Source organism: Ooceraea biroi, chromosome 11 (genome assembly GCF_003672135.1).
Source record: "Ooceraea biroi isolate clonal line C1 chromosome 11, Obir_v5.4, whole genome shotgun sequence".
Taxonomy (NCBI): Eukaryota; Metazoa; Arthropoda; class Insecta; order Hymenoptera; family Formicidae; genus Ooceraea; species Ooceraea biroi.
In genome coordinates this window covers 12,449,509-12,462,985 of record NC_039516.1, presented here as the reverse complement: position 1 = coordinate 12,462,985, position 13,477 = coordinate 12,449,509, and the positions used below count along the sequence as shown (strand labels likewise).

The 13,477-nt window shown below is 42.1% G+C and overlaps 1 protein-coding gene across 4 annotated transcripts in view; it reads right to left on the bottom strand.

Annotated features, from left to right (window-relative positions):
* The window catches only part of LOC105275287 (dedicator of cytokinesis protein 3), a 49,105-nt gene that overhangs the window by 2,570 nt on the left and 33,058 nt on the right, over positions 1–13,477 (bottom strand). The window contains exons 5-17 of one of the 4 annotated variants that reach the window (XM_011332022.3): positions 8,107–8,191; positions 7,051–7,509; positions 6,480–6,779; positions 5,970–6,174; positions 5,500–5,682; positions 3,599–5,324; positions 3,384–3,401; positions 3,143–3,305; positions 2,281–2,718; positions 1,924–2,065; positions 1,151–1,826; positions 636–997; positions 172–521 (exon numbers count right to left, since the gene is read on the bottom strand). In XM_011332022.3, the coding sequence (XP_011330324.1) occupies positions 172–521; positions 636–997; positions 1,151–1,826; positions 1,924–2,065; positions 2,281–2,718; positions 3,143–3,305; positions 3,384–3,401; positions 3,599–5,324; positions 5,500–5,682; positions 5,970–6,174; positions 6,480–6,779; positions 7,051–7,509; positions 8,107–8,191 (5,107 nt within the window). Of the gene's footprint in view, positions 1–171; positions 537–635; positions 998–1,150; positions 1,827–1,923; positions 2,066–2,280; positions 2,719–3,142; positions 3,306–3,383; positions 3,402–3,598; positions 5,325–5,499; positions 5,683–5,969; positions 6,175–6,479; positions 6,780–7,050; positions 7,510–8,106; positions 8,192–13,477 lie in introns of all 4 variants that reach the window. The other 3 variants (XM_011332021.3, XM_026973886.1, XM_011332023.3) reach the window with 3 other exon arrangements.

Sequence of the window (13,477 nt, the reverse complement as noted above, 5' to 3'; positions counted from 1 at the left end):
GATTAATAAAATTATAAAAACATCTTTAATCTTAAAACTTAAAAATTCTGAAGAAATGTTTAATTAAATAATGTTTAAAAATTTCGATGAAGCAAATATTCGAATTTCAGAGTTCTATCCACTCCAAGTATATTTTTTGTTAAATTTTATGTTTCAATTCAATTTTCTCACTTCTTGACCGGGAAGAGAATGCGAGCCCTGGAATGTGCCGCTGGCGAAGCTGCCGGTGGAGACGTTGAGTGCGCTTATCACAGACGGTGGCGAGATGTTCATGATGTCGTTGCATCGGGAACGCGGTTCAAAGTCCTCGTAGCCGAGGTTGTTCAGGTGTGACTGAAAGTCCAGCAGGCTGGCTGTAGAGATACCACTGTCGCGCAGATCATTCGACTCGCTTCTCGGTTCGGTGATCTCAGAATCATCATCCGTGCTCCACTCAGTGTTGGTGCGTTTATACGCTAAGCCGCGCTTTGGTGGTGCCGGCGGCACTACCATATTTGTGTTCGAATCCCGCTTATCTGGTGCTGCGACAGAAAGCGCTGCGTACACGATACATTTTATAGTGTTATTTAGACTTATTTAACATCATATAAAGAATTTTAAAGAGATACGCTTTAAGATATAAAAAAACAACTTACTGCAGCCTCTGGGTGGTAGAGGTGGTGCAGGTTCGGGTCCGGGTTCACTCCAGGAGCTCCTGAGGCCACTTTGATCCACGCCATCGGTAGGAGTAGGCAAGGAATGCCTCAGTGGCAATTTCGGACTCAATGGCTTACTAAGAGTTCTCTGATGCGTGGGTCTAGGAGGAGTTGTGCCGTAACCAACCGAACGCGGCCGTACCTCTCGCTGCGGAATAGGCGGAGGTGCACCATCTACTTTGGTGTAGAAGCCTTCATCTTCTGGAAGGCCGTCACTGTCAGCGTGCGACCCTCTGGAACCAGCAGTCTCTAAAGTGGCAGGACGCTGCTTGTCATTGATTGGCAGGGGCGGCAATGGTGAACTAGAAGAGAAATGTAATTAAAATAATTAATCCACTAAAATGGACTTCTCTACAGGATTGTTATTGTTGTATTATTAATTTTTGTGACATCTTCTCTTACAATATTGATTTATAAAGATTTCTAAACATTTTATATAACAATTAACAACTTACTTCACAATACTGTCTTGATGAATGGTCCTCTGTCTGGCTAGTGGTCCGAGGCCTTGTTTGAGCTGTGTGAATCTTTCAATCAGCCTCTTGTGCAACGGCTGAACGCCCGCCGGTGCAATCTGCCCGTGCAATACCAAGCCGGATTCTAACACACTCATCTGATCCAGAATCAGTCCTTTCAATCGATTTACGTGCGGCACCATCTCAGGATTTTGCCGGGCGAATTCTGGCGTGAGGAAGGCTTCCTGGTACTTTGTGATGCCTCCCATCACGTTGGCATCGATGATACCCTGCAGCCGCATGCTGAACGGATTGATATTCCTGTGCGGCTCCGCAGTATACTGCGCTACTAATCGCCTCAACTCTCGTTCCACACTCTGCATAGTCTCACAAGCGTATTGCACTGGTGCCAATAATTCTGATCTCTTTTCGATCACCTCGAACCACCTGAGGATTCCTGGTAGTTTCGCTTCCGTCGTCAACGTCGTTCTCTCGATCCACAACGATTTGAATTCGTTTTCGCGATCCACCGGACCGCGGTGTAGCGGCCGGTCGAATGTAAATTTGCGCACATCGTTGACCAAATAAAAGGCGACCACGCGTTCTGGAACTTCGGCGCCACTGCAAGCCAAACTGCCCTCCTCGGGAATTGGCTTCACGTTACAGATTTGAATGTCTACAAAAATTTTATATGCGTTTTATTATTTAATAAAAAAAATATAATTAAAAGATTATTTTTGGAAGAAATTATCTATAAATTTGATCTCGCTTACATTGACCCTCGGATGTCAGGATGCTTTCATCAGGCGGAGCGTTCTTCATCAAGATTTGTGCGCAGGGAAACTCAGTCTGGAGCCGCTGTGTAAATGCTCCTATTCTCTCATACTCCAGGCCACGATAAATGAATAACTTGTTCTATAATAAAAGAAGAGTAATAATTTCAAAAAAATAATTTCACAGAAAATCCCAAAACGTTTATAACAATATTATTTTAATAAAATATTATCCTTTTTACGAATTAAAGACAAAACTATATGTATTACTAGAACGTAAACTTTTTGGGATACCAAAGCATATCAACGTCAAATTATCATATTACTTCAAGAATGAATTAAAATTTTTAAACTTACTCTAACAAAAAGGGGAAAGCTGAGGCCATAGAATCCAACGCGGAAGTATTCTGGCTCCGGACGTAGCTGCGTCAGAATATTATCCAGAAATTTGGCCTGTAGCTTCAGTACGTGGCTGAGCTTCGCGTAATCGTACAACCTGGACTCGTAGAGGATCGCCAGTTCCTTGCATAGAGGAATACCCTTCTCCCAGCATTTGCCGCGATCCAGGTAATGAATAATCTTGTGATAAAGCAATTCTTTGCGCTCCCATTCGGGTTGCTGGGGATGAGCATGATCGGGCGGTAGCACGGTCGAACCCCAACCAAGCTGATCGGCGTATAGCTTCATTGTGAATCCGGCTTCGGTGTAATTCTCCGCGGCTAAATGCAGGTCATGCAGCTTGTAGATGTAACGTAAGTACATCTCCTTCCGATTGAACTCATTCTTGTAAAAGTTCTGCAAAAAGAGCAAAAGTAATCCCATGCCACTCCGAGAAATTTACACGACACAAGCAAGACGGTTGGATGACGAATAGGCGAGAGAATGATAAAATTTCCATCAGAGAGCGCGAACTCGGGTGCTAACTGTCATGCATAGAGCGGTTATACGCGTGCAGCAGGTATATATGTCTGTTGAATGCATATGTAAGGTCGGCATGTGTGTCGCACGGTTTAGTTAATTAACGCGCTAAGAGAAGAATAATTTGTAAATATAGACACAATTTCGCGTGTGGCTCATTTGTTCACTTTATCTAAAATAAAGTGCAGATTAATAAATATATCATATCAATGAAAAATATGTGTATATGAAAAACTATAAATTGTATTTGTTATACCACTTATTATGTAAAACAGTTATCAGATCTTCATCTAATACATACCAACAAATTTACGGTACACGACATACGCTTATCACGATTCTCGTCTCCCTGAATAACACTCCTGTAATCGAGGAGCCTTTCCAGCAAACGAGTGACGGACGTTATGAAGGCCGTACCACTATCTTTCCAAGCGGGATCCTCGGACTGCACTCTGTCCAACAATCTGTATGCGACAGATAAAAATTACGTTATATCATCAGCAACCTAAATATCTATGACAGCGTAAACATGTTACACTTACACTGCACTAAGGTGTTCCCTGAAGCGGCGTGAAATTATCAATACGATAAGGATTACATGATTTTTTTATCACAGAATGGTAGTATTATACACAAACACGAAAAGATGAAGAACATTGCATAATAAAACAATTTATTTAATGAAATCTCGCGACGATAAATTAAAAATAAATTAAAAATATTTACGAATTTAATTAAAGCAACTACGTCAACTTACATGGTGTTGAATAGTTGCCTGTATTCATCATCGCCCTTGTTCTCACTGATGAGGATGTCCAGCTTATCGATCAGCTCGGACTCTACGGACTTGAAGCTACCACGTGCTCGCTGCTCGCACTCCATCATGTCGAAGAAGATGTGCAAGGTTGCCTTGCGGAGTTCGCTCTCGGGCACGAGAGTAACCTCAAGGAAGGGCCCAACCATACCTGGAATAAACTCCAATTTGCGCTCGCCAAGATGCGACCACATGGACAGTATCTGGAAGCCCATGAGCACCCGCATGTCACCGTACTTCTCAACAATCTTCTCCCGCTTCACTTCAGAGAACTGCTCTAGCTGGAGCGACGGCTGAGTGAGGTAAGCTACCGCCAAGTTAAAATACGTGGACCACAGCTGCGAGTCGAAGCTGCCGTGCAGGAAGCGGAAGGCGAGCGGTTGTGCAAGCTCCTGCAGTGACCTCAGAATGACGTTGTTGGCCTGCATTCTGATGACCAGCCAGTCCGGTGGGAAGACCTCTTGGCGCACAAGATCGCGCAGCACCAGGAACACTCGCAGCAAAAAGTCCTTGAGCGGTTTTCTTTCACCGGCGTGCGTCAATTCCTCCCAGAGTCGCGCGTAGTGATATTCGTCAAGGAGCTGGAGCAGCCCGATCAGACAGGCGACCAAGCAGCCGAGGACCGGTCCGTTGGCGTTTATCACGATCAGTATCGTCTGTATGAGCACGTCGAGCACCGACAAGCACAACGTCTCGACGTCGTGGTGGATACAATTGTTCACTTTGTTTGTATCTCTGCCGCGCTTATGCAGGAAGCTGAGTATCTCACCTAGAATGTCGGTACAAGAGCGTAGCTCCTCACGGCGTGCCAAGTGGACACGTAAGTGGCGGCATATGGTGACAAGCAGCAGGTTCCGGCTCTCATCGTCTTTGCGGAACAAGCTGGACGAAGTGAGATTCTTGATAGCTACCAGTTTCGCCTGCGTGAGCTGCAGTGGCGGCTCGCGCGGCACTGAATCCAACATCGTGCAGGTGAGTTTAGCCACCTCGAGGACCGGCAATACCGACACTAGTTTTTCAAGCACCGCCGCGATCGATAACAACAGTGCGATCTGTGACAACAATACCATTTCATATGGAATCCCCAGCATCTTGTTGAGGGCCGCGAATACGCAGTAAAGATCGCGCTTGAAGCTGTCCTCATACTGGCCGGCGGTCGCTCGGGCGAACAACAGCCGACTCTGGATGATGAACTTGAAGATGTATTCGAGCGAGCGGAAGCACTTCATGATCGGTTCCTGCTTTTCCGCCGCGGTCACCCAGTCAGCGCAGTGTTGTACGCTGCTGAGCAGGCCCTTGTAAACTAGCGCCGCGGCAAAATGGTCCGAAATATAGGCATCCATTACTGGCTTGAAGTGTTCAAACTTGGAGTCTTCCAATAGGCTGAAGATAGATACGAGCACCTGGAATACAAGGCCTGAGTGTGCCGTGGAGTTGCCGTCCTCCGTGTGGAACATGGCAAACAGTGAATCGAGGATATCCTGCAGAAATTTAACCAGTTCTTCACCATCAAGTCGAAGCACACGCCCGAGAGCTTCAGATATTCGCTCAGGATGTGCCTTCCACTGCAGTAGACTAAGCAAGTCGACATTCTGCGTCAGTTTGGTACTGCAGAGTAGAGTGTGCACAAATACAGTCTCCTTGGGTGATCTGGAAAAGGTTGATGGACCTACGAAATAAAAGAAAGATAATTATATAAATATAAATGTTCAGATATTTTTCTCGGCTTTGTAACATATTTCTTCTGTAAAGAATATAATATTAATATTATATATTAATATTATATATTAGTATTATATGTTATATATTAATTTAATTTGTTTTGTTAAGAAACTTGGGTTTACCTGATGTACTCGGTTCTCTCGCACTGCTCGGCAACGATAGATAACTCAGCGAGTCCAATTTCGCACGTTCTTCGCACTTGTAAATATATAATTCATGCGGGCCATCCTGAAGAGTTGCTCCTCCAGGTTCCATCAGTCGGACAAATGCGAAAGCAAAAAATTTCTTATCGTTTTTCTCACGCGCTGAAACAAGACAAATTATTGTTTGAAAAGAAGAAAATAAAGAGTCGTTGGAGGATAAATACAGAGATGAAGAATGGATAGAGAACTTCGAAGATGCTTATCGTTCTTGTTGAAACAAAAAAACCGTCATGGTAGAGAAGATGAGTAAGGATGAAAGATTATGGAGATAGAAGAGATAGGAATAGAATGTTAATAGAATCCAAAGAAAAAGCGAAGAACAGGCAAGAACACCGAGAAAAAGGAAAAGAAAGATAGAGTTTATTTGATCGATATCAATCGAAACTCACTGGAGCAATGCCGAAACTCGAAACGCACATGGCTTCCGTAGAATTTGTCGATGGGTATCGCTAGTCTCACGGTTTCTGCCCACGACGGGCTGTTGTAATGATATATGACTAAACTCTGGTACTCGGAGCTACCGTCCATCCCCGCGGCTCCAAACAAGCATTCCTCCAAGGGTTGACCATCCGTGTCAAGGACTAGGATTGTCACCTAATTTCATTGTAACAATTCAAGTATTTAATTAAAGTTTTTGTCGCAAGTAGATTTTAATGTCATAAATTTGTAATTCTTTTTTTATTAAACTTAATTTTGCAAACGTATTAATTTGGTAAGCATTTATGAATTGAATAATTTATTACACATCGCACATTTTTCTTTAAATTATTTTACACACGCACATATAAAAATATAATTATTATATTTTTTAATACAAGAACTTTTATGTCGTAGAAGTTATTTAAAGTATATTTATAAAAATATATTTATAGAAATAAATCTGTGAGAAATAGTCTCACCTCGATATTCTTGCCAGTAGACTTTCCACCGCGTTCGAATTCACCACGTTCCAGCTTCAGATACAAATCATTACGTACATCGCCCGGCATAATAACATCCGAGAAGCCGAGTTTCTTTGTAAGACAGATATTTTTGAATAACAATGGATTCTCTTCCCGAACCTGAGACAGTTCACCGTGTAGAATACGCAAAGATACCACTATCCCATAATTAGGCTGTCCGGGAAGAGGAGAGCACTTGTTGTTGCGTATAATTTGCTCGTGCAGCTGATGAAATTCTTTTTCTTCTCCTTGATAAACCTGCGAAATCAACAACCCTTCAATCATCACACTGAATAGTAACATCAATTAAAAAAAGATTATTAATCGAAATATTAAATTTATTTCATCTATGTCTATTTTTTATGTCATAAATTTAATTAAGTATTTTTTTCAAGGAAAAGCATCATCAGAATATTCAAATTTTTAAAAAATCAGTTTACGGAAAATGTAAGACTAAAGTATAATCTCAAATTAAAAAAAATGAAAATTCTCCAGTAGTGCAATGGCTCTCTTCTCTTCGACCACTTACCTTAAAAGTCATCTCGAGTTCCTCCGCGTGGTCCTGTGCCGCATCCGCCAGGGAGAGAACCGCCACCCCATGTGGCCGCCTGTAGATCGCGGTGCCAGTCTTGTTCTTACCGGAATCGGAGTACAGCATCCGGCCGCAGCGCATCACGTGGGCGATCATGTAGAGATCACGGCTCAGGTCGGAGTTGCCCAGGTCCGTGAAGATGGTGCAGTTACTGTGCATCTTTTCCACATAATTGGAGAAGCCTTCCTTGCTGATGCGCACCAAGAATCGCTCACTCAGATACTGCTGTCGCTTGGCATCGAACAGGGAAAAATAGATCTCGGTGTCCTCACCAACCGAGTGGCCAAAGTCCCGCATGCAGAAATACAGATGATGCGTGAGAACCTTTTTGTGCTCCTTGCGGCGCAAAGTACCTCGAGCGGACGCGCCCTGAGAGTTTTCGGCGCTCTGCACGTGCTGTAACCATCATCCCCGGGGAAGAATCAGCATTAAAGCCACGCGAATGATGTTTATTCATTTATATGTAGAAATTTGTAGCAAAGTTTTAGTCCCTCAGTCGCATCAATTCAGCCTTGATTTATGAAATTAAGATCCTACCCTCCTGCCTTCATGTTGGCTCTGATAAGTAAATCACTGGGGATTCGAGTGCGCTATGTTAAGATATTAACGGGATGCATTAGTTAGGAAAATGTTGCTTGTTCATATCACCAGTTTGCGATAAATTAATTAATTTGTTTGAAGTAACCTAATATTTCATCGTATTTATTCCAAATGGAACAGAAAAACTAGTAATCTATGAATTCTACGCAAGGCATGTCTCTCGATTCACAAGAAACCGAGTTCGACGAAGTAACTGTATCACTCGACATGCAGCGAAATTGAACGAGGCTATCTTCGTGATCAGCATTCTAATGAATTCGAATATAGTTTCATGCCGCTCATCACTGTTCCACACGTTCGCTTGACCTCTTCCTCATTTACTACTCTAACTTTCTATTCAACGTCTACTTCAAACCATTGGCTCGAACATTTACGATATCTGTTTTTCATTACCACATCGTATAACTCCACAACGGACATGGTATCCGGGTCCACCATGTGAGAACCTTGACGTGGCACCAGGTCCAAGCCAAGTTTTCTGAAACATGATAAAGAAAAAATAAGTTGTAATTAAATGTTACTTTTTATTCTTACAATATAGTAGAAAAAATATTTTCTTAATAATTCAATAGTTTCTTTAATAATTAGTAAATTATAATATAAATACAATATAAAAAATAATGATATCAACAACTCAGAACTTTTCGGAAAAGAAAAACTTTCTAAGGGCTAGAACTTTTTCATTTCTGAGTTTACGGTATTTTCAATAGCAGAGAACTCTAGGCAATATAACAAATAATGATATCAACAACTCAGAACTTCTCGGAAAAAGAAAAAATTTCTAACGGCTAGAACTTTTTCATTTCTGAGTTTACGGTATTTTCAATTGCAGAGAACTCTAGGCAATATAAAAAATAATGATATCAACAACTCAGAACTTCTCGGAAAAGAAAACATTTCTAATGGCTAGAACTTTTTCATTTATTGATTTAACGAATTGTAAATCATCGAGAACTCTAGGCAATATGCCAAATAACAATATAAATAGCACAGAACTCCTCGGAAAAAGAAAAAATTTATTAGTTATATTGTTATTATAAAATACAAGTTTAGAAGTTTCTCTGTAGCACAACTTTAAGAAAAAAACTAAAGTTTACTTAATATTAGAAATTTAATTGTGCGTTGCATGTACGCGTAACGCTACGTAACTTTTACTTTCAGGCATGTGGAAAGAAGCTACATAACAAAAAGGTGTATTTTTAATTTATGCCATTAACCGATAGTCTATATTCAACGTCGCCTAAAAATAAAATTATCCAACCCCAACGCAGGGAAGTACCTTACGTAACAACCATCGATGAAAATTCCACGGCAAAGTTATTTCCATATCAAAGGAGAATAAACTCCAGGGCACGAGGGTGTAATTCAGGGTCGGATTTATACTTTAGCTAAAGCAGCTAGCTCAAAGCTTCCTCGAAGGAATATTAATAATCTAACAGAAAAGGATATTAATAAAATCTAAAAGATATAATAATAATCTATTATATTATGCAATTATTTTCCAACATCCCTATTACTTGACGAAAAGAGTTCTTCCCTGAAACGATTCAAAATTAGAAGAAAAGCTGAAATATTCAAGATCAAGTGGTGTTGAGGACAACGAGAAACAAACAAAACGAGTCGACGACGCAGGGCAAGAAAAACCGGAGATTATTACGCGTCGATGATCAAGCCATACGTTGCATCCCGTGTTTCGGGTAGTTCGCTTTCGAAATGGGCCCTCAGAGAAGCGGCTACTTAACTCCTCTCGTGACCCTGCGCGGGCTGGGCCGCGTGCCATAGGGTCGACGTGTTCTCGGACGCATTGAGGGCCCCGCAACGGCAGGCCTGTATCTCAGGCGGCCGGCACCCGTGCTGGGTACCGCCTCACAGGAATGCAGATACGTGCCAGGTACTCGAGTCGGTTTGGACACGCGTGTGTTCGTACACGTGCGTACAGTCGGAGCTCGTAGGAAGCCGCGAGGTTTGTGCTTATCGAAAAAGAAACGGAGGCTCTCTTTCTCTCCCGTGTGTAGGAAATTCCGAAGAAGTCAGCAATACCCGGCAAGTTTCGCCGGGCTTGTAATTATAATGTTAGGCGATTCAAGACGCGAGAGATAAGAGCACTAATCTCAAATGAGCGGCACTGCGAGAGGAATGATGAAACGTGTTAATTTTCTTGAGAGATTCATTAATTTAATGAAAACTGTAACGTAAATGTTTATTAAGATACATGGCTATCTTGTGATGTGTCTGCGATATTAAGTTAGAGTTACTGTTATCATTACAATAATTGGAGTTATTGTATCATTACAATAATTAAAATCATTATAATTAACATATCGATGAATATTAATATTGATATTGTTGTTATCCGTGAGATACATTAGTATTGTTACAAAAAAGTAATAATTAATTTCACAGTTAATTAACAGCCACGAAAGTCAATGAGACAGAATTATATGTCCTTCTCTCTCGCGAGAACTTATCTCATTGACACATTTAATTGCTGCCGAGATGCTGTTATCTATATAACCGTACCATTAATGTTAAACGACACGTTAAACTTTAGGAAGAATCTTATGCGTTTCTAACAAGCCGACAAAATCACGCTAAAATTCCGTCCCATTTTCTCAAACTTCCTGAACTTTGATCATCACGTTCGGAACACCAAAGTCCTGCCATAATGGAGTTTTGCTGTCGCGAAATTCCATTCGATGGTCGTTCAATATTTAGGCAAATATGCTGAATGTTCCCGAAACAGCCAAATCTCAGCTTGCTAGAACTCGCTAGATGTGACGAGCTTCTACAAATTTCCCAACAAGAAAATTGATGATAATTATTAATAATTCATAGCAACTCTTCGTTTATCTGTCATAAAGCACAAATAGATTACGTGACCTGTGTTTCCGTAGTACTCGTCATTCATGATTAAATAAAAGGATGAAGCTGTTATCTGCTTTTCTTGTTGGAATTGGCCAAACTCTAAATTCTAATCTGTTCAAATGTTGACGTAATCGGACGGTGAGAAGCGTAATAATTATTCATCAACTATTTGCCGTGAATCGGATCGATAAAACCAGGTATTTTGCTTCGAAAATTATTAATCATTAAAATTGGACATCACACAGAAGGGTGCAAGCAAGAAAGGGTGTCGGTAAGAAAGTCTTTTCATAAATTTGACCTGACAGTCCTTTAAGCTTCTCGGAACGCGTTTAACCGGTCACAGTGGCGTAGTTATTAATCCAGAAGACAGGAAGAAAGTGAATTAGTTTGCACCAATCTTCGGCGCCGCTGAACCACGTGACCCGCGATTGATGATCGTTTCTGCTTGATCTCTGCGTTTCTTCGCCGGCTATGTAGTAGCCTTTATCTTTGTCTACTTGATATTATCCATTGCCCAATCATGCAAACAATTTTTTTATAAGACTTAGAACAATAAATTTATTTCATAATTTAGTAAACGAAATAGGATTAACAGTCAACACCTTGTGAATCGCATAGAACTTTAAATCTCTTAACTTAACAACTATTTTTGGAAACTTTATTCAATGAGAGGTAAAAATATATTTCTGTGTATCTGCAAATCTTAACAACTGAAAAAACGCTATAAAATTTCTATGCTTTTTCCTGTAGCGAATCAGGCCGCAATTTAACGAAATTCCACCTCGTTAAACGTCCGCGAATTTCCGGGCTCAGACGAGGACCGTAAAAAGATTAATTGACAATGAAGTCCGTTTTCAGAGGGCGAGAGAAAGAGAGAAAAGCTGCCTTTCACGAGCTCGATGTTAAGGCGAGATTAAATTAAGTGGTAGGTTCGAGAGAGCCGAGAGAAGAGCGCGGCTCCGCGGCGCGCTCGCTCGTTTTATCTCTTCTTTTTTTTTACGGCCCAGACTCTCGAACCTGAGAATTTCCCGCCCTCCCGTACGACTACGTCACTGATCTCGGCGATTCGGTGTGCACTGCGATCCCACACACACCCTCGCCGCCGCCGCCGAGCCAAGTTTGCGTCAGGAGCGTGCTCAGAACTACCGCATATGGAAATCAGCTCCAGGATAACGACCTAGTGTGTTAGAATTAATGAATTCTGTTTATGCATTCTAGGTTCGACAGCAACACTCGGCAAACAATCTTTATTCCATGGTAGATATGTATATCGTTTCAACGAATCAATATTCATAAATTTCAAACTGCTTAAAGATCTCTGACGCATCTAAAAATGATTTTTGTAACAATTATATTGTGTGATATAGTGATATCAATATTTTGTAAAATGATGCTTCATCATTTTTACATTTTACAAATTATCTCTATACATGGCAATTCCACCGTTAATTAAAACAAGTTTAGATTAACTGAACGTTCTCAGATAATTCTCACTATCAAAGTTTCAATGCGCGACGCTAGAATGCAGATCGATGTATGTTGCCTGGGAAGGAACCGAGGAAAGTGCCGGGGCGCGGTCCGCACGGCCCTGCGGGTCCCGAATGGTCCCCCTCCAGGGCCCCTCTTGATGGAATGCAGGTGAGCAGGCAGACTTCGATGCGTGGAGACAGGTTCAGGCAATGTCCGCCGCCGCCACCGCTGCCGCCGCCGCCGCCACCGGGTCGTTGGGACCTATGCCCCATTCCAAAGATATCGGATATATTCCAGCGGACGTCTCGGGGGCCCGTTCCGCGCGGCGACGGAGACGAGTTCAAGTTCCCCTTTCGTTCATTCCTTTCTCCTTCTCGTCTCCGTAACGGCGCGGATCTCGTCTTCCCAGGATGACAAATTCGCTCGACCAATGTCCGTGCACCTCGAAGTCTAATCGACATGTGGAGTCTCAAAGACGAGGAGGACGAGGATGATGATGATGATGGTGATGATGATGATGATGATAATGACAACGACGACGACGACGAGCTTTCCTGTCGATCGAAGCTTCGGAAGTTCGACGACTTCTTCGCCCACGCCGAGACCGTTCTTCTCTCGAGCCGAGAGGGCATCGAACTAGCATCTCTCGAGATATCGAAGCTAGCTAAGCGTCCAGCTTATCTCGCGAATGAGGAAGAACGATAGAGGTTTTGCGGATTAAACCACAATTACGTCGCTTAAGCCTCCGGAAGACAAAATAGGCAAGAAGATAGAAGTAAGGAAAGATAAGAGGAAGAATGAGTAATCTGTGTATAATATGAATTCAAATGACTAATGTGTGACAAATGTATATATAAAGTAAGCAAGAGAGATTCTTAATTGATATTCTTCTTAACAACAATCATTCGTGTCCGCAATCTTAAATTTACAATTACCCATGTAGTGATACAAACTGATATCGTCTCTGAATCTAATGGTTTTATCTACTCTTCGAGTCCCATGAAATTTCGATATCTGCTTAATCAACATCTCAATGTGGAGAGCTCCCCTTTCATCTCGCGTATCATTGGAAGGAGAATTCCATTGCCGCCATGGCTTTTCCCCTTCATTAGGCAGGAGACGTCAGTTTCAGGAGCTCGCCCTTTCTCGCGTCGCTCAGGGAGGTTTCAGTTACCGTTCGGTAGCTCTAAACGCTATAATTACGTCGATGCTCCTGGGAGTCAGTCCCGTGGACTCCCGTTCTGAGTCTCGGACGAGTAAAACCGCTCTCTGTCCCTGTCTCTCTTCTTTCCACTCTCTCTGTCTCTCCTGCCTCCTGTTACAGAGTATAGTCAGTGTAATCTTCGTACTCTTGACGTGACCCAACGTCGTAATATCGACGGACTTGTCAGCTACAGTATTAGCCTCGCCTTCAGTACGGAATGTACGA